Source organism: Odontesthes bonariensis, chromosome 15 (assembly GCF_027942865.1).
Source record: "Odontesthes bonariensis isolate fOdoBon6 chromosome 15, fOdoBon6.hap1, whole genome shotgun sequence".
NCBI classification, from domain to species: domain Eukaryota; kingdom Metazoa; phylum Chordata; class Actinopteri; order Atheriniformes; family Atherinopsidae; genus Odontesthes; species Odontesthes bonariensis.
In genome coordinates this window covers 13,536,683-13,558,608 of record NC_134520.1, presented here as the reverse complement: position 1 = coordinate 13,558,608, position 21,926 = coordinate 13,536,683, and the positions used below count along the sequence as shown (strand labels likewise).

Here is a 21,926-nt window from a genome sequence, read left to right as displayed (position 1 = left end):
TTGATGAATATAAACAAATTACCTGGGGGACAATTTAAACCGAAGGATTTGTTGAAACAAAGGTGATTCAACATCACTGCAACAATGAAACAAAGTACCCCAAAGACACATTTTCCTGCCAAAAGCACCCTGGTCAGGAGGTAGTACCCTTTACTCGAGGTTAGGGCTTGCAAATATTTTGTGTTTGCCTTTCTGCCTCAGTGATATTACAGTCCATCGCCATCATAGCTCTTAAAATCAGTTGAGTTGTATCGCAGGATTTTTTGTTACTGGCTGTGTTTGCATCAAACTATTGTGCAAATTTGAAGCAAATAGTTGAAATACTGCCGAATAGGAGAATGCAAAAGAGTTTTTTTTCTAGCATTGTTGGATACATTGTGATTAATCTTTCATGTCTGCTGAACAGGAACTGTTCAGCAGACATTTTGTGATTGAACTCTAACATAACATCGGTTGTTAGAGATATAATTACCAGTAAGTGACTACAAGTACAACTCGCTCAGTTAGCAGGGTAGCCTACACTCTAATTAGATAACCGAAAGAAAGTCAAATTGAAACCATCTCTGTCGCATTCTGTAGTTTGAAATTTCTCACCTGCAAAACCTCAGCGTGAAACCACAGTGTGAAGAGGACTACATGTCAGTCTGATTTAGGGGCATGAACTAAATCTCTGTACAATGTATTTGAACACACAAAGTCAAACAAATTCATCATGCAATGGAAAGCACTGTACGTTCTCTTTAAAAAGTTGTGAGGAAAGTGGTTGGTAGAGGTTCAGTTTTGTTCACAGGTTCATTGAAAGTTAGGTGGTTGGAAAAAAAAGAACGATTCCAAATCATATTCTACCCACACCATGGAAACAGAATAGCAGATATTCTTGTTGCAGAAGATGAATTTAGTGTATCAACATGCTGAGAACCAGACATGTTCAGTTTGGTATGGTTTAAGGTTTAATGTGGTACGGCATTTAGGCGGGAAGGTTTGGGATAGCGAGTGAACTTCAGATCAGGCTGCTCCCCAGCAGGTGCCGAGAGTAAAAACCTCTGGAGAAGGGAGGTGAAAAACAGGAATAACTCCATCCTAGCCAGCTGTTTGATATTGACATAAATCTATATAAAATAGTTAACCAAATCTAAACAACGAGACCACTAACAAACAGATATCTGCTCTGACCCATTGGAAGGTTTTGGAAAGTGAAGCTTTTCACACACTATCTCTGTATTACAGACTACAAAATTGGAGAAAAAAAAATTAAAAGAAATGGCGATCTCTCTAGGCCATACCAGTACATTTATCAATTATCATCAACTCAGAAAGTCAACCCAGGTTTTCAGGTTCTGGCTGTGTGCGTGCAGGCAACAAATGACCAAACATAATATTTTTTTCTAATTCATGGTGCCCTAAAGACATATCAATGACTTTAATGTTCCCTATACTCTTTATTTCTTCTGTTTAGTTTGTCTGAAAACATGGACATCACTGTTGTTCATGTTGGTTGTTGTTTTCATGGATTTTGAGATGGCAACCTTGTGTTGTTGCTCAGCCTCCCAAAGGCTAATGCAGAGATTGAATCAAATTGAAACGGACAAATTTGGACTGGAGACATGATAAGGAGCTTCTCGAGAATTTTTTCGGGACTCATGGTTACATTCTATCGCGCATAATCATGCACTACCTCAATATCAAGATAGACTTTTAAATTGTAATCAATTCATTCATTGACAATGAATTTTGTAGTTTTGATTTATTTTGTAGTTTTGATTTATGTTGGGAACACCAACATAAAATATTTCCATTTAACAGATGTTAAATGTTTTGCTCTTTCAAAACAGAAGGTCATTATTTGTCATCAGTACCTTTTATAGGGTCTTTTTGAATAATTTTTAACTGAGTAAATCAATAAAATGCCTATCAAAAAAAGTTTAATGAATAAAACTTTTGTTGGTCCATATTGAAAATCTGTTCTGGGGGCAACCTTTTCTGCGACAGCTATTGAATTCAAAAGCTGGCACAAAGTTTAACTTAAAATATCTGAAAATAAACAATAAGCAAAATGCTGAGATTAGATCGTTCTCCAGAAGTTCGCGGACGACACCACCCTCATTGGACTCATCTCTGGTGGGGATGAGTCTGCCTACAGGGGGCAGAGTGACCATCTGGTGACCTGGTGTGGGCTGAACAATCTGGAGCTCAACGCTGTGAAGACAGTGGAGATGGTTGTGGATTACAGGAAGAGCCCAGCCCCACTCACCCCCATCACCCTGACAGACTCCCCAGTCGACACTGTGGAGTCCTTCCACTTCCTGGGCAGCATCATTTCCCAGGACCTCAAGTGGGAGCTGAACATCAGCTCCCTGACCAAGAAAGCCCAACAGAGGATGTACTTCCTGCGGCAGCTGAAAAAACTCAACCTGCCAAAGACGATGATGGTGCACTTCTACACCTCCATCATCGAGTCCATCTTCACCTCTTCCATCACCATCTGGTACGCTCCCCTCTGCAGTTGGCCTCACCAACAAGGCCCGCTGTACCCCCCCACTGACATGACCCCTTATCCCCACTGACACTTTATATATTAACGTTATATATTAACGTTCTGTCTCGCTGTCATTACAGAGTGCGTTACATTAACGCACTCTTCTTACAAATACTTTGCACATATTTTGAATTATTTTTTTACATTTATCACTTTATTCTATTATTATTATATTTTTTGTTTTGTTCTTATGGCACCAAACAGACCAGGCCAAATTCCTCGTGATGTACAAATTACTTGGCAATAAAACCTTTTCTGATTCTGATTTCTGATTCTGATTCTGATCCAGGGTGGTGCCATGCGAACCACATTAAGGGGCATGATGTTGCTCATTCTCTGTATCTCAAAAACAAATCTTAAAACAAAAACAAACAGTATCACAGAACTTCCTCAATGAGGAAAATTTCAATATATACCTCTGCATCAGTGGTATCTTTACACATATGCAAGTCAGATCAATTATCATTTGTTTATGGATCTACAATGTTTCAGGCGAGATAGTTACATTCAAAGGATGTAGACAAAAGCCCTTAAAGAAATATGGCCAAATGGCACCTTCAGCTCTCTAAATCATGCTGCTTAGGAACCTGGGAAGGGTTATCAGAGTAAGCTGACTGCGAAAGCAATAGAGTCAAGGCAAGCTGGCAAATGTTTAAGGGACCAGGAGAGTCATTTCAACCCTCAAAAGGCCCTTTGCTCTCGTAGAGGGAACACAAGCCGAAGTCCTATTTAGCGGCCTTGTTGTACTTTAGTTAATGATTTTCTAAGTTTCCAGGAAGATCACATCCAAACTAACCAACTGCATTGTTTTTATTATAATGTATGAGCTCATACCTCTGTAAACTGCAGGTGAATTCCTGAAGCTCTGATGTGATGAAGGTGTCCAATGAAAGGAAGAGACCAAGGTCCTGGAGGAAAGTTTTATGGCACCCTGTTCTTCAAAACCTCAGTCAAAAGCAGATAAACCCCCAAAAAATCAAAACACTCCTGATGTCTATCCTCTCCAAGCTGAGGAAATTATATATTGTTTCCATTTCTGACTTTTGCTAAATGAATTGACTGCACAATCAAATGTTTTATGCATGTCAGTATCAGATTCCTTGTATTGGGTCAAAGTCTCACCGGTATACTCAGCTGGCCTTTATGTAATATGCAGGTGTGTCCACCTTTGAGTGACTTATGTGAAAATAGGAGTATGAGAGAGAGAAAATACCCAGTTATAAGTAGAAGTCCTAAGCACTAATTATACCCATTTTACGGCCATATATAAGTGGATTAAAACTTGTAAATGTGCTTTCAATATATAATTTATTCTGAGCAATTTCACTTATAGCAATTAAATTTTGTGTTTGTGTCCTGTGCATCCAACGTTTGTATAACTGTACCTTTTACAGGGCGAGTCTATAGCCCAAGCGACTCATCATATAATACATTACAACATCCTGCCATTCAATAAACTTTTTTGGATTTGGCCTAATTTTAGCAGAAAGTATGTCTCTGGACAGTTCAGAATTAATGTGGCTGTTTCTATCTTTTGTCACATGATCAGTGATGCAGTGACTTTGGATGTTCCCTTTATTCTGGTACAAGTTTATCTCGTTATCTTCTTTCAAAAGCAGGCTCCCCCCCAAACCGGTCTGTCTTCATGATGTTTTTTTTTTGTTTGTGTTATGCCTTTGTTTTAAAGATATTGTGAAAGGGTTATTCATTTCCATGGAAAAGTTCCTTGAATCATCCATCCATGTTGTCTTTTCTCAAGGCGTTTTTATGCTGTTTGGCAAATGGGATCCTTCCATTTTATTCTCAGGTTGCATCAAACTGTTGATTTGGCCTCTTCTATTTCTGTCACCTCTTAAATGGACTACATTGGTCATTGTAGCCCAAGAAAGACCTGTTTGACTTTGAGAACTCCTTCGACTTCATCTATCGTTTCTGGGATTTGAGTTGGATTTGAGTAAGATTGCAGATTTATTCACACATTATGAATCTGTTCAGACAAATAGCACTGAGACAATTTATTCACAATTTATTTTGGAAGCCCTGAAAACGTTTTTTTTTTAAAGGAAAAAATTGCTGCTATAACAGCAGGTCTTATCTTCAGTCATTCCACTGTACAATGAAGTTAAAGCAGGAACACTGTCAATGTCACAATTTCTTCAGCATATTTATTTAATCCATAACAAGACAAATATAATGATTCATTGCTCTCAGTTTAGGATGATTGATGGTTTATCTTTATCGTTGAACGGCACACATGCGGTAAGGTTTGGGACCGCGAGTTCCTCCCACCTTGTACTCCAGAGTGGGCTCCTCTCCTGTAGGTATCGTAAACGAAAACCTCTGAAGGAGGGAGGTGAAAAAGAGGAATAACTCCATCCTGGCCAGCTGTTCCCCGAGACATGCTCGCTTACCTGAGAATACACAATTCAACATAAGACTTTTCTTCATTAAATGTACAATATATTCAAACATCATCAATAATGTTATGTCGGTGGTGCCATTATGAGAAGGTAAAAGAGGGTTAAAGAAGGGCAATTTGCGTATTCACGTATCACAGAAGATAAAATAATGAATAACCTACCCCTGCTGCTAATGTTAAAGTGGTAAAGTCTGAGAGTCAGATGAGCAAAACACACATGTGCCATGTAATAATGCCAGGAATATTATTCCATTGATGCCTTTCTGCAAACACAAACTACTATAATTACAACCATTAAATAAAGATAAGGCAGCAGATGGTTACTTAATTATTGTGATACTTATCTAATCAATAACTGCAGATACTTTAGTTTGATCTAATATGAGACATCTGAGTCATTGTTATTTTACATTTTAGGACACAAGAGATTTATGCAATGTGTGTAAATAGTAAGTCTCCTTTAAATAATCCTAAATACTTCCATAAAAAAACGCCCAGAAATACACATGGAGCAGAACCAAGCACGAAATCCACTTTGTCCAAGCTGCACCACATCAGTCATTTCTGGGTGCCAAAAAAGGGATTCTGACAGATGCTATCATTTAGCAAATCTTCTCCTTGGTTTTATAAGTTCCTGGGGTTTCATTGTTTTCTCGTGAATAGATCTTTGCATAATAAACACAGCAGGATGTTTCAAATCACACTTCATATTCAAAAAAACAAAATGGAAATTACCAGAACGGCTTATAAATGTAGTTGCAACTCAATTGAACACAGACACACAAAAAAAGCTAAATGTGTTCTATGACCACTTCCAATGTAGGTAATATCTGTTCAGGGTAAACAGAAACATACGACAAACAACCCAACTGATGGCAGAGACATGCCAGCTCTTTCTGTCTTTTTGTCTTTTTGTCACTTTTGAAGGATTGTAATGAGCGACTTACCAAGAGAAAAAGGAATGAAGGCTTCTCTCCTCCTAAATTTACCATCCTGGTCCAGAAAGTGATGAGGGTTGAAGGAGTGCGGAGTCTCCCACATCAACTCATCGTGTAGGACCGAGTGAAGTGAAGGTATTATCATGGTGCCCTGAGGAAAACCCATCATTGAAAGAGATACTTTCAATATTTTATTTACACAGTTTATTATATAAAAAAAACTATCTACAAAAAAGAATAAGAAAAAGAGAATTTATAATCTATGTCAAATTAAAAGTGAAGTGTTCAATGTAGATTTCTTTGATTTATTGCATGAAAATCTTTGAGAATTCATGAAATTTTCATGAATTCTCAAGATCCAAGATCAAATGTTAAGTTAACTAAATTCTAGAAAGGTCCATTACATTCATTTTTAAGGTGTCTTTATATCTGATTTTACAAAATTGACATGGTTCTGAATTTCAGTGTAAATCTGTTTGGAAGTGAATGATTAAAATATTTGCAGATCATCTCTCTGATAAGCCATTTAATACATAATGGTGAAGATAAAGAGGTACGACTCTGTAAGATGCTTTAATGAAAAGATACACTGCCTCGCTTCCCACAAAAAAGTCACCTTCTGTTATAATGTTGGAACTCGTATCTTTTGTCATGGCATGCATTCAATGTCGTCGCATAAATTTGAAGCTAAACTAATGCAGTGTCATAAAATCCATCTCTGTCCTGAGATAAATTCATTTTTAACCATGTATTAACCACTGTGTATTAACGAAGGGAGAGTTAGACCCCTGCATAAGTTATTCTCTAACACATCCAATAGATACTCAATATGGACTCTGTAGTAGTGTAACTGGTATAATGGTAAAACTGAGTACTGAATAACACTTGAATGCTGCACTATGAAGGAATCAGTATCAGTTTTTACCAGCAGAGGAATAAGTTAGGAATGACTGATGAAGAAAAGGAGTACAATCTATTCAAAGACTACTCTATAGTCCTGAATTGTAAAGGGTTACCTGTGGTTATCTACCTTTGGGATAGTGTACTTATCCAGGGTGGTGTCCTTGTTTGTCATGTGAATCAAATTGAGAGGGATGATGTTGCCCATTCTCTGCATCTCGTGGATGACTGCATCAGTGTAGGGCATGTTTTCTCTGTCAGCCATACAGGGCTGTCTGGATGAGCCAATCACAGCATCTATCTCGGCCTGGACTTTCTCTGCACACAGAGAAAACAGGACAAAGTGTGAATCTGTGCACTGCGTTAATGAACAATGATGCTCTCTCCCAAAACAGGGAAGGACTGACATGTGAGAAACCAGACAGTTCAGGGTCTTGGCAGGATGCTTCAAAGAGACACACACCTTGTATATCGGGATAATAGATCATGTATAGCAGCCCCCAGTGTAAAGTAGTGGTGGTAGTTTCAGTTCCAGCAAAGAACAGGTCCAGGGTACAAACACACAAATTGCTGATATCAAAACTAGAATCTTTGTCCTTCATCTATCAGAGACAGGAGAGAAAGATATGAGAATCTGCTGACATATCTAATGTATGTATATGAAAAAAAAAAGAATCACGTTCACCTCTCCCATCTCAATGAGAAACGAGTCGATGTAGTCTCTTGGAGAAGAGGGGTCAAGGTTCTGTCTGTGTTCCTTGACCTTGACTTCTACAAAGTCAGTTATCTTCTTCATCAAAGCAAATATTTTCTGATGAGATCCAGGAAGCCTCTTCATCAGCCAGGGAATAGTGTTGTAAATCTATAGAACAGGGAGACATATACCAAATCATCTAACAGTGAATACTGCGGATAAGACATTTCTACCTGGTTCCTACCTCCACCTGGTGGGATTGACAATCATTTTTGAAAATGCTGAGTGGAATTTCCATAAAAAAACCTTTGAACATGGGCTCTTTGGCGTAGTGGGTACAGCATGCGCCCCATGTACAAGAGGCTATAGTCCTTGCTGCAGCTGGCCCCTGTTCGAGTCCCGCATCAGACAGCCCTTTGCTGCGTGTTGTTCCCCCGCTCTCTGCCCCGTGCTTCCTGTCTCTCTACACTGTCCTATCTAATAAAGGCATAAAAAGCCCCAAAAAATAGTTTAAAGATAACCTTTAAACATAAATAACCTGCCTGTGAGCAAAATAAACCTTAATAACATTCTCAAGGCTCTTTTCAGGTACTAGAAAATCTAGCCTATGACAGATGACTTTGTCCCAGATCACAGGTCTTTCAGGCAAATGCAGAAATGCTTGAACATCCCTAAATGATGTGAGTGCAATATTAGCCCAGAGGAGCGTGTGTAACTTCTGTAAGGACAGAAACTTTACCAATCTGCAGTTAGATATTATACTGCAGAACCACTAAGTGTCAGTGTGGCATGCAATTGTCCCTTAGTAGACCAAAAATTGTTTTCAGTATACTATAAACTAAATCTAACACGCCGACAACTCTAATTCATGACATGGCCTGGAGCCCTGCGCTGGATGTTCTTTTTTTCATCCCACTCTGAGAGATTTCTGACCATTACACACCGCTCCAAAGACATCTGCATCTGGTCCTGCAGGATCTGCAGGATTTGACTTCTGACGCAGGCCTTTAGCGTGTAACACATAACTGACAGGGTGAAAGCAATGCTATAATTTTCATTCCTCCCTTTGCTTTTTCTTAAGGCCTCGCTTAGCTTTACCTTTGTACTATGATGTCCTCCTATAATCGTCTTTTCAACTTCATTTGTTCATTCAAACACTGTGGTTAGAGACAACCAAGCAGAGGAGCTGTTTGTCACATCAGGATCAGTTTCATTTCTGATTACACGCTCCCATAAGCAGCAACCCTAAAACACAGACCGCTTCCATGAAATTTACATCAGGTCCCACAGGTCTAACCCCTCAGTTGGGACACGACAGAGTAGCAAGACTTTTAATTGAGTAGCTTGAGTTCAATTAAACTACCAACAAAATGAAAATGCAGCTCACAGATAAATGCAATAAAAATGCATTTATACACAATATGAATAATCACCGATCAGGGCCCTGTGGATTAAAAGGTTATAGGAACTGCCAAAGGTTCCGAATGCGGCTATAGTCACAGCGGTTTTGGAGGCAGCAGGCAGATCTGTTGTATTTGCTTTATTTCCTCTAATATAAATACTTTTAACTTCTGTGTTCTGGATGGTTTCTAATTTAAATAAGAATATTAGATGTTACATGCTGTTAACAGAGAAGTCTCACCAGGACTGAAAAATCTCCCTGTAACTGCAACATGTCTTTCAAGCACTGAAGAATATGCAGGTACTGCTTGTCGTTGTACTCAAATCGATTCCCAAACACCAAACAGCAGATGATGTTGGACACGGCATTGCTTATCAGTGACTGGCCATCAAAAGGCTTGCCTGTAAAATAAAGAGAGAAAGTCAAGTTCAATAAAAATGAGGAGCCACAAGAAAAGAAATTTATGAAGAAAAAACATTTTAATGCCTTGCTGATCTGCAAACGCCTCGGTCAGATATTGGCACTCCTGCTGAATGAAATGCTCCAGGGTTTTCTTGCCCAGACCAAAGTTTCTCAGCGTATGAAGAGCAAATCTCCTCTGCTGTTTCCATGAGTAACCATTTGACATCATAATACCTATTTTTGGAAAACAAAACAGTATTAAACTCGAAGTAATTGGACTTGGATGCTCGTGAACTTAGTTAAAACCACCCAGTAACTGTAGAAATGAAATTCAACAAACAACACCTTTATTCCCAAGTGTTTCTTTGAACAGTGGCACGATTGGACGATCAGAGAAGTCCTCTCCTCGTTGGACCAGGGCCTCTTTCACGTGCTTGTAACCATTAATGATCACGATTCTTCCACCCAAGAGACGAAGGCTGAAAACGTTTCCATATTTCTCTGCTAACTGAACACACAGAGAGCAGGTTAGTGTTGTGGTTCAACACTTATGGCTGATTCATAGATGGATACAAAGACAGGTTTGTGTGCTGTGATCCAAAAAGCTCAAAGCCCATTGCTCTTTGAAAGTAACATTCTGAAGCACAAAAAAAAAAAATACTCATTCTTCAGCACAACCCTTTAAAAAAAGGTTATTTTCAACTAAGTCAGATTTAAAGCTGTAGAACAGCCCACTGGGACCATATAAATGATAGACATGACAAACAATCTCTGCTTAGCTAAAACTTTAAAAAGGCATTCTGGGAAAATATAGTATGATACATGTCTCTCTTAAATACAATTGAGAGACTGTTTCATATTTAGATATTTAATCTTTGGATTAGTTTTTTTCTCCCTCCTTAAACTCAGGGTATTTGACTTATGTCAAATGCCATCTAATGTCACGCCATGGGACTATGTTTTTTGTTTTAGGTCATATTTGGTTTTTAGATCATGTCTTAGTCATGTATTAGTTTAGTTTTTAGTTTTCCCATGTTTTAGTTTCCCTGCACTTAGTTCATTCACTGCATCTGTGTTTTCCCCATCAGCTGCACTGAATCCCTAATCACCTTCCATAGTATTTAGTTTCCAGGTCCCCTCATTGCTTTGTGAGATCCTTACCCGTCAACATCCTCCATGCCATGCCACGACACGACCAAGATATGTGTTTTTCCTCCATGCTATGTCAAGTGTTTTGTTCAGTAATTATCCCACAGTTTAGGTTTTTTGAATCCGGCTCAGCCGCGCTTTTTGTTTGAACTTTGTTTTTGTAAATAAATCAAGTTTGCTTTTTTGAATATCCGTGTCCTTTCATACCCACCCCAAACTGACATCTAAATGCTGATACCATCCATCCAAATGCAGCTCCTGTTAAAATCATGAGAAGTTGGTTCCAGAAGACTGTTACTACGCACAGCTTCTCTCCCACCATGTATTTCTCAGTCAACTGGTGAACAGAATGATAAAATCTAAAAAGAAATTTGCATCTATGTTGTTTTTTCCCCATCTCAGCTGGGTACTCTTTGCCAGTTTGGGGTGGGTTTGAGAAGGACACGGATATTCAAAAAAGCAAAGTAAATTTATTTCTCAAAAAGCAAAGTACCAAAAGAAAGCGCGGCTGAGCCGGATACAAAAACATAAACTGTGGAATGATTATTTAACAGAACAAAACAACACACTTGGCATATCATGGGGAAAAACCACTTAACTGTGGCGTGGCATGGATGATGGTGACGGGGAAGGATCTCACAAAAACTGAAAGGGAACCTGTAAACTAAATACTGTGGAGGGTGATTAGGGATTGAGTGCAGCTGATGGGGAAAACACAGGTGAGGGACGTGAGGCTGATGGCAGGGCAGGAGAGGGTGGCATGACATGAAACTAAAAACAAGACCTGAACCTAAAACATGAGAAAACTAAGAAATGATTAAAATGTGAAAAACCAAACATGACCTAAAACATAGTCCATGACACTCTTGATAAATGGCTAATTTCTCTGTAGCATTCATCACAAGTTGTTGTTTCATAAACAAACAGAACAAACAAAAAAGAGAAACAGGTGTAAACTGCCAACATAAAGTTTAAATGAATTCAGGAAAGCACAAACTACACTGCAGCCCACATCTAATCATGCTGGGTAACTTCAGTGTCACTGAAACTGATTCAGCCTTTCAGATTTGCTGTGTATCAAACATAATAAGTGAATTATAATGAACAAATGAAAGGATATCACCCAAATGTTTTAAGGTGTTTGAAGCTGTTAAATGTCTAATGTCATAAAAGGCACGAATGGAGAAAAAAATATCACATAAAGATTGGAAGAAATTAAACAGTTCCCATCCATGTTTTATTGAAGAAAATGACACCACTACTTGTAAAGATACACAGAAAAACGGGATATTCGTCCCCGCTGCGTTTGTAACACCTATAGTACAGAAAGCCATTTTTTTAGAAGGTGAAAACTTTGTGAAAAACAGACCTTCTTCATTCTTCTTTAACTTTTTCTTCTTTAAACCTGCCACAGCCTTGTTACTAATCCTGTCACTTTTTCTCACTCATAATATGTTGGAAGAATTGGACTATTAAAATAAAGTGATGAATAGTGGATTAAATGTATCTTAACACAGGTTTTAAGTTATTGCTTTTATTTAGATGGACACGAACCTCACACATCTTTCAAATTCACACTGCTGACTTGTTACCTGACAAGGTATAAATCCTTCCCCACTATACTTAAGTACGGAATCATACCTCTAAAAACTGCAGGTGAAATCTGGTAGGTTGCATGCGGTGAAGATCTCCGATTAAAGGAAGAGCAAGCGGGCCTGGTGGGAAGTTTTTCGGTCTTCTGTTCTTCAAAAAATCGGTCAACAGAAGAAAGACACAGAAAAAAAGTAAAATACTCCTGCTGTCTATCCACTCCAAACCCAGTACATCGTATATAGCCTCCATTTCTTCTCCACAATACAACAGTTCAGTCGGGTGGACCTTCAAATAAACCACTGCGCGTGCACGACTTCCATAATAAAAAAAAAAAAAAAACATTTGTTTGCTTTCATGTGCATGTTCTTTGATACTTCCTGACACAGAAGTTTAGTGCATGTCAGGCTTTGATGACTCTTCCTTATTTGTTCGAGCTGTCCAATCCTGAAACATAATCAAACAGTAATAAATATGAACTATTATGACTATGAGAAGAAGACGTGATAGTGTTTTCTGATCTGAGTCAAAGAGCACACCTTGTATGTATCACTTGAACAGATAATCAGGCTCCTGGTTATATTATATGGTCTGTATTGGAGAAACAAGAAACAGCCTGCTCCTGATTATCAGCAGATGTGCTAAAGTGCAACTGCACCTAATTTTCTCTGCTCCAGGCAGACTGTTTTGACCTTTATTTACACTAACTAGTTGCTACTTTTGTTTGCCAACCAGTACAGTTTTAGCACTTCACCAACCAGTGACGGAGCCAGAAGATTTCTGTAGAGGGGGCCAGGCTGAGACCACAAGACTGACATATAGAAGTAAACCATGTTTAGTAGCACATGAATGATCAAATGAGATCCGGAGAGGTTTAAAGTCTGAACTGCTGCTTAAAGCAATACAATGTAACTTCTCAAAAAGCCCATTATGGAGCTCCCCCTACAGGCTTGGAGGTAATGTACGGTTAAGCAGGGCTGGTTCTTCCTACAGGCCACCAAGGCGGCTGCCTAGGGTGCCAAATTAGCAGGGGGCGCCCCCTTGTTTTTTTTTTTTTAAATTTAAAATTTTTTTGGGGGGGGGGGGGGGGGGAGACACGCAGCACAGGGTCGCTCGGTGCGAGGACTGTAGCCTCTGTACATGGGGCGGCTGCTTAACCCACTACGCCACCGACCGCCCCATACATCTTTGTTTTAACAACATTGATTAACGAAACATTTTTTAAAAAGCATGGGCAATAAAACCCTCATTAAATTAAATGAACATGCCCCAACCCATATTTTGAATGAAAATGTAATATTATATTACATAAAATATGTGCATGGGTGTCGTCATGACGATCCAGTTGCAAGTCACAGCCACACTAGAACTGGATCACGCTAACGGTCGTAGAAGGTCAACTAGCGACATGAAAAGGACCAAACTGTCTGGTGCACAGGGGCGAAAACGAAAAAAAGATGAGGAGGAGAAGAAAGCCAAGTATGTATTTTCATCTCAGACATTAGTTCTAAAGTTTAATCAAAATTGTGTTTTGTGTCACTGTTCATGGTTGACGTTTCATTGTAGAAGCTAGCTATCACTGCATAACGTTACTCCGCTAGTATTAGCTATTTCTAGAAAGCTTGTGGGCTATCGTTTAGCCTGCTAGCTTAATCCACAAGCTGTCTTTCACAGGCAACAAAATCGTTTTTTTTTAAAGGAAACTAAAAACATAGAGTTAGTCTTGTAAGCCAAACTACTTTAAGAAATAGCCTAGCTAGTTTTCTTTTGTTTTATCATTTAACATTTGTCTAGCCTTCCAGCTAGGTAAACATTCGAAGTAATCAGAGAAATGGTTTAATTTGCTTGGAAATCTTATGGAAAAATGGCTTATGTAGAATCTGCTACGGTCATGTAAATAGTAGATACATGTGAATACACAATTGTAATAAATGTGATTGTGTTGGTGAGTGGTGTTTTATGCTCATATTATTTTATATTTTAAAATGTCTAGGTGCACTCCAGAGATTTTTGCAGAGACCCTCACCTGAAGAAAGCTCAGCTGATCTCCCAGGTTCACCGCTCTCTGAATCTTGTAAGTTTATTTATTATAGTTTTTGGTAATAATAGCATTCGTTTTAGTAGTATTGGGCTATACATAATAAAACTATAATCATCTATTATAAGAGTATGTTAATACAGTCAAAATATGAACTCACACTTCCAGTCATTGTAAAACTAATTCCCTGATTTGTCAAAAGCTAGCATGACCACTATGGATCTTCTAACTTTCTTATACGAGAATAAATTAGGAGAAATCTTTCCAAACATGTGGATCGCCCTCAGAGTTGCTGCTACCCTTCCAGTAACAGTAGCTTCTGCAGAGAGAAGCTTTTCCAAGTTGATAAAAACATATCTGAGGTCAACAATGAGCCAAGAACGTCTCAATGGGCTTGCTCTTATACAGTCCCCTCCAAAAGTATTGGAACAGCAAGGCAAATTCCCTTGTTTTTGTTGTTCACTGAAGACATTTGGGTTTAAGATCAAATGATGAGTATGAGACAAGAGTTCAGAATGTCAGCTTTTATTTCCTGGTATTTACATCTAGATGCGTTAAACAACTTAGGATATATCACCATTTGTATTACACCACAGCATTTTTAGGTGAGCAAAAGTAAAGGAACAAATAATCTTAAAGTAAATAACATTTAATATTTGGTGGCATAACCCTTGATTGCAATAATTGACTCAAGCCTGCGACCCATCGACATCACCAAACTGTTACATTCTTCCTTTGTGATGCTATTCCAGGCTTTTACCACAGCTTCTTTCAGTTCTTGTTTGTTTCGGGGGGTTTCCCCCTTCAGTCTCCTCTTCAGGAGGTGAAATGCATGCTCTATCGGGTTACGGTCAGGTGATTGACTTGGCCAATCTAAAACCTTCCAGTTTTCCCCCTGATAAAGTCCTTTGTTTTATTGGCAGTGTGCTTTGGGTCATTGTCCTACTGCATGATAAAATTCCTCCCGATTAGTTTGGATGCATTTCTCCATAAATTGGCAGACAAAATGTTTCTATACACTTCGGAATTCATTCTGCTGCTACCATCATCAGTTACATCATCAATAAATATTAATGAGCCTGTTCCAGAACCGGCCATGCATGCCCAAGCCATGACATTACCTCCACCATGCTTCAGGATCATAAGCAGTTCCTTTCTTTCTCCACACTTTGGCCTTTCCATCACTTTGGTAGAGATTAATCTTGGTCTCATCAGTCCATAAGATTGTGTTCCAGAACTTTTGCTGCTCATCTCTGTACTTCTTTGCAAATTTCAATCTGGCCTTCCGACTCTTACTGCTGATGAGTGGTTTGCATCTTGTGGTATGGCCTCTATATTTCTGCTCTCGGAGTCTTCTTCGAACAGTGGATTGTGATACCTTCACCCCTGCACTGTGGAGGTCGTTGGTGATGTCACTTACTGATGTTTTGGGGTTTTTCTTTACAGCTCTCACAATATTTCTGTCATCAACTATTGTTGTTTTCCTTGGCCAACCTGTTCGACGTCTGTTGCTCAGTACACCAGTAGTTTCTTTCTTTTTCAGGACATTCCAAATTGTTGTGCTTGCTATGCCCAATGTTTGTCCAATGGCTCTGATTGATTTTCCTTCTTTTCTCAGCTTCAAAATGACTTGCTTTTCTCCCATAGACAGCTCTCTGGTCTTCATGTTGGTTTATCCTCTTTAACAAGAAATTCAGTCTTTATAGGTTTAAACATGCAGAGCTATTTAATGTTTGAATAATCAACCTTAAAGGCAACACCAGGTCAACAAGAAACACCTGTCAGTCACATGTTCCAATAGTTTTGCTCACTTGAAAAATGAGTGGGTTCAAACAAAGGGTGGTATGTTCTGAGTTGTTCAACACATCTAGATGTAAATACCAGGAAATAAAAGCTGAAATTCTGAACTCTTGTCTCATACTCATCATTTGATCTTAAACCCAAATGTCTTCAGTGAACAACAAAAACAAGGGAATTTGCCTTGCTGTTCCAATACTTTTGGAGGGGACTGTAAGTGTAAACCAAGACGTGTCAAGCCAGTTATCATTCGACGACACCATTGATGAATTTGCGATTAGGAAGGCTAGGTGTGTTTCATTGTGAGCAGTTGGTTGTAAAAGTTCCAAAGTTTCTAAAAATAAAAATGTTCTGAGACCATTACCTTGCTTGTAGTTCATGTATCAAATATAAATGTACAGCATAATACATATAACATAAGCCCTTTTTCCATCAACGACATGATTCGCTTTAATTTGATGCGCATCAGAAGTTAGTGCGATACATGTGATGGAAAAACGGTTAAATCGCTAGAACGCCTGTTTTGTCGCATTAAATCAATTCGCTCGAAATAGGTGGTTCAGGGCTAAGTTGTATCGCTACAGAAGTGATGGAAAAGGTTAATGCGATTCAGACTAGCCACGCATGCGCAGATGGTATTGGTAAAGTGCGAGGATTCGAATGTTGTTGTTGAGCCGCTCAGCCGCCCCATTTCACCTATCCTGTCGGTATCAAAACAGCAGCAACAACTAGAAACAACAATGTCCGATGTTAAAAGAAACAACTGGTCGAGAGCAGAGACTCTGCTTTTTATAAACACAATTCGGGAGGTCCTGAAGCAGCATAATTAATTCTCCCCTCGCTCTCATCCTCCTTCTTAAATTTCTGACGGCTATTATAAGCTGACATAGCAGCACTAGCAGCATGTTTAGTCCTATCCTACGGTCCATAACTCTAAATAAGTAACTAGCCTAATAAATAAAACGAAAGCCGGTGGTGAAAAGGTACGTATAGCCTTGAAAGTTATAGCAACTGTTATAACAGGAGGCTGACAATAACAGCGCGAGCAATTAAATTCCCGCTACCGAGCATTCTAATTCGCTACAATTTGCCACTTTTGTAATGGAAAATCATCTGGTCGAGTCAGAATAATGCGCATCAGCACGTTCCGGTGATGTCATTTTATTTCGCTTGAATCGTCCTGTTTGATGGAAAACCAACCGAACGCATCTTGTATCGCAACAAAGTAATGCGATATAACTTTTAATTCGCTACAGAATCTGATGGAAAAAGGGCTATAGTGTATCAGAATGATTACATGTATTTTCTCTTTTGCTTTTTCCCTTTTTCATTTTCATAATTGTACTTTTACGTTTGTGTGTTTTGTTGGCTTATCCCTTTAAAGGTGGGATTGCTGCTCAAAAGAAAAATTGCAAAATGTAAGACTGAATATGTGTGTGCTGAATGGCTTTCTTTTGAGAAATAAAAAGATACTTTAAAAAAGAAAGAAAAAAGAATGTGGTTGTGGTTTGTTCAAACAGGATTCAAACGGGGGGCAAAATCTCAATCTCGCCTAGGGCAGCCAATAGGCTAGAACTGGCCCTGCGGTTAAGACACTGTCGTAAATCTCTTTCTCTTCCTTGCTTCATCAGTCAACGTCTTCTTCTGTTTCTTCGGTGCCTCTGCCATTATGATCGTACTGACAATGTTGTGCTAGCTTAGCCTTATACCTGGGAGCGTGAGAGGGGTCTATTTGTTTTTGCGATAGGTGTGCCAGAAAGCATTTTGGCATAATATTGTTGCTGACACGCAAGGAAGGATGAGCCATGGGTGCCTCGACATTGCTAGGTTAGCACTAGCGGCATTCTCGCTGATGAAGCCAGATATCAGAGCAGCTGTTTTCGACTGACATTGTGCCATAAAAGCTGTGAGGTAAAAACGTCCTAAAACCAGAGACACTTATGAAGGAGAAAGTACAATTTGACATGTTGATTGTTTAGTGACAGCTCGAAACTCCTTGCAACGAGTTTGATTCACACGCCGCAACTCCTCTACCACTGTCTCGTCATGAATCTTGAGTTTGAGTTGACCTGAGCATAATTGCAACTGACACCCATTCTAAAAAATGTACAATCATGTTTGACGTGGTTATGGTGGTTAGGCGTCTTGTCCTGTGTTAACTGTAACCAGTCCAGCGTGCAGGGCAACAACAGCATGTTATTATTAGATAGGTAGATAGGTGGATGGATGGAAGGATAGATAGAGTAATGTATTTATCTATCTTTCTCTTTCTATCTATCTACTATGGGACACAATTCTATTGTATAGTAACTTAAGACTTTTTTGAATATGTATATATTTTTCTTTCATTTCTTGTCATTACCTGTGTCTGATTGCTGGCTGACACATAAGGAGGCTTAATGCAATGTGAAAAAATAATTTCCTGTTAATGTGTCACACTGGATTGGATGAGGTTATTTTGTATGTAAAGACCTGCACTCATTGATAGATTTAAAATTACTGCATTTGTAAGATACAGTAGTTTGTTGTGGTTGAATAGAAACAGATGACTTACAGATTCTTTTCCCCCTATGTTGTAGGTACTTGGAGTACAAATCTCTGCATTGTTCTGTCTGTAGTTGACATAATACCTTCTTAAATTGAATTTAAACTGGGACTGAACCTCTTACCCCAGTATGCTGCTTTTATTCAATTGATGCAAGTTATGGTGTAACACTAGTTCACTAGCTGTTTTTTTTTTTTGGTCTCGGTCTCGGTCTCGTCTCGACTTTGTCTTGGTCTTGACTCAGTCTGTCTTGGCCTTGGTCTCATCTTGGTCTCGGTCTTGATACCCTCTGGTCTTGGTAGTGTCTTGGTCTCGGTTTAGGCGGTCTTGACTACAAGTCTACTCAGACCCCCGAAGGGCATAGGAGACAGGCCAATCGTAATCTTAAAACTCATTCTAGCCGCACAAATTTTTTCAAGCTTTTATTTTAAGGTAGAAATGTTACATAGTATTAATTTAAAGTTGTGAGAAATTTACATTTAAATTAAATTAAATAAGTACAGATATGGATTGCTCAGCTCAGTTTGACTTATTTGTCTATTTATCTATGGTTTGTAGCTGGTTTTACATATTTCTATTGTAGCCTACTTTTTGTCTGGTTTCTAATTGAATTCTTTTTCTGTTTATTTAACATGAGCAATATCAACAACAACAACAAAAAAAAAATGAATTAAACACTATACTGAGAAAATGACAAAGCTGCTAAGTTGCAATTTGTCATTGTTCTTAAAGTACCTGTGTAATGGATGCTATATTCTGTTCTCACACAAATAGATGATTGCAATTCTGCTACAAAGACACAACAAGTGGACATGCCATGAACTTTGAAAACTGCCCACAAACAGAGTTTGCACAGTATTGATTGATCTGTATTATGTTGAGTGTTTCTTATTGTTTGACAGTCTTTGACAAATACAAATACTTCCAGTGGAATGACATTTGGCTTGAACAGGCAGCTTTTTCTGCTTATTAAGCATGAACTGGTATTTATTGGCCTCAGTTACATTTCTCACATTTGTCCATGTCTTTGTCTGCAATCAGTTACCAAACCTGTTCGGCTCATTTTAAGCTCACTTACATGCACCTGCGTAGTAAATCTATTTGGTGCCTTTTGCCACTTCTGCACTTTGTAATGTTGGCTTGGCTCTGCTTACCTCTCAACATCTAATCTCTGATTAAAGTAACTGAAACAGCAGTAGAGATCTTTCACTTAATGTGCGATATGATACTGTAGAGTTGAAAATCTAATGAGTGCAAGGTTACAATAGGTTTCATCATACCTGGGCCACAGAGGGTTTGCTTGTCCAGTAGGTGTGGTTTGCAGCTTGTTATGTAAGCACTTTCCCCTTTGTTCAGACTATGAGCTGCTGTATTTTTCAGTTGCCTGTCCTGGCACACCAGTAACCACTCCGGTGAGTTGATTATTTTGAAAACGGACGTTTATGGTGCTTTTACGGACCTTTCTAGACATGCGCATGACTTGCCATTCTGAAGCAGGTTGAGAAGAATCAAAATTAGGCAAATACCAGAGACAGCAGTAAACATCAAAAAAGCGGTGAGGGGGGTTCTAAAACATTGCAGACGACTCAGAAAAGAGGCTTAATGTTGAAAATACCGCAGTTCTCCTTTAAAGAGAAGATCAGCTCAGACATTGCGACTGCTGCTGCCAGATTTGCTCCTTTAACCATGTGGCTTTACAATATTTTACTGAGCTTGAATCTAAAGGGGCTTTTCTTGTTTATATTTCTGTTCCTTCCTTCCTCAGAAACAAGAAACCATCAAATTTTCCTCCAGGACCGCAGGCTCTCCCCTTCTTTGGGAATATCTTAAGTGTGGAAAGCAAACACCCACAAAATTATTTTTATAAGGTACTGATTTATATACAGGTCTAAGCTAAAGGGGCTTCTAAGTCATCAAATATTATTTAAAAGCTTTTTTCAAATCTATTTTTGACAAGTTGTGTAACACAACTTATGTTTTGTGTGTTTTGCTGGACCGCAACAATACTAATTCTATGGAAACAGCAACTGCGTTCAAAATAGCTGCAGACATACCTGCTTGATCATATTCAGGGTCAGAGTGCAGGTTACCCCAGCTAGCACTAAGCAAGGGGCATAGTACAACCTGTACAGGTCACCAGTCCATCTTGATGAAACCACATGAGATTAAGGAAACAACTTTTCTGTAATTGTTGGGGCAGATATTGATATACAGGTATGTTAAGCTCAAGGTATGTGTATTAAAAGTTTAATTTCATGGAGACTTTTTAAATACATTTTGTCACGCTTAGCTTTTAAACATGTATGTGTTTGTTCCTCAGGGAAGTGTTTGTGACTGGGAGAAGGCCTCGCTAAGATGGAGTTGTTACTCTTTTTGGTTGGCTTACCCCAGAAGTCCTCCTTCTCTGTTCCTGAGCTAGTACTGAGTACAGAAGGAATTACTGGAACTTTGTGCGTACTTCATCCCTACAAAACACAAACTAGAAACCTCATCTCCATGTTTCACCAGGTTCTCTTTCACATGCTTGTATCTGTTAACGACTCCCAATCCTTCCACCAAAGAGATGAAGGCTGAAATTGTTTCCATATTTGTCTGCAAGCTAAACACACAGCAGATTTGTGTTTTAGTTGATGATGATAAAACAGGTGAAAGTATTCACAATAACAGAGAGAATATACCAAATCCTGTATCCAGAAACGTTAGAAAGTTTTTGAAAAGCAACAAAACCTGAAATCTGTCATTTGTGAGTTTTTAACCTGTTTTAACAGTCAAATGCAAGAACCAGAGGAGGGTGTTAAAAGTGTAACTGGTTTATTAGTAAGACAGGACTGATCTGGGTGGATGTGAAATCCCGAAAATGTCAAGTCGCATGGTCAGATTCTCTGGAGGAGAAGAGAGGTATTTTATTTCCAGAAAGGGGTTCCAAAGATAATCCAGGAGTGTGTCCAGAATAATTACAGTTAATGTAGTGTTTGGGCATACTGGTTGGAATCAGTAGGGAGTCGAGGGGAGCCGCTGGTTGTCTTCAACAGGTGCAGGAGCTGCAGAAGGGCGGGCAGGCAGGTGAGTAGCTGAGGTAAGTCATCCACAAAGAGTCTTTCAGTGAAGCTGACTTGAACGAAGGAGACTGGTGGGAAGCACAGATGAGTGAGCCACTTCTCCTCCAGCGAGGAAGTCCGAGGAAGCACAGGAGATAATCAACACAAGAGAATTTGTAACTCAGGAGAGAGTTGTGAAGCAGTCTGATTAGCATGATGTCGAAGCTGACAATCTGGCAGACACTTGGTGCACAAGCTGGTCCTTAAGGGCTGCTACTGGAGAGCTGGAAGCCAGACTCTTCCCAGGAAGGCAACAGCCTGCCCAGCCCAACCTACAACTCAGGAGGAAAAAACACCCCAAACCAGAGACAACCAGTACAGGACTATGACAAATGATGTACACACAAAAACAAGTATTTCCTGCTCACAAAGTGGTATTTACAGATTAATCTAAGACTCTGCAGTGAAAATAGACACA

The 21,926-nt window shown here is 39.1% G+C and overlaps 1 protein-coding gene across 1 annotated transcript; it reads right to left on the bottom strand.

Annotated features, from left to right (window-relative positions):
• Positions 1 to 4,771: 4,771 nt before the first annotated feature.
• On the bottom strand, positions 4,772 to 12,282 carry LOC142400272 (cytochrome P450 2J4-like). Its single transcript, XM_075485043.1, has 9 exons — positions 12,082 to 12,282; positions 9,637 to 9,799; positions 9,376 to 9,525; positions 9,130 to 9,290; positions 7,479 to 7,655; positions 7,257 to 7,395; positions 6,924 to 7,111; positions 5,903 to 6,044; positions 4,772 to 4,947 (listed from the first exon to the last, which is right to left on the bottom strand). The coding sequence occupies exons 1-9, from the start codon at positions 12,280 to 12,282 to the stop codon at positions 4,772 to 4,774; spliced, it is 1,497 nt and encodes a 498-aa protein (XP_075341158.1).
• Between the last annotated feature and the right edge of the window lie 9,644 nt (positions 12,283 to 21,926).

Excerpts from the sequence above, each read along its gene's own strand:
- LOC142400272 (XM_075485043.1), bottom strand. The coding sequence starts at position 12,282 with ATGGAGGCTATATACGATGTACTGGGTTTGGAGTGGATAGACAGCAGG. Across the intron at positions 9,526-9,636 it reads AGAAACACTTGGGAATAAAG|GTATTATGATGTCAAATGGT; the intron begins GTGTTGTTTGTT and ends TTCCAAAAATAG. Across the intron at positions 4,948-5,902 it reads CTTCATTCCTTTTTCTCTTG|GTAAGCGAGCATGTCTCGGG; the intron begins GTAAGTCGCTCA and ends GTGTATTCTCAG.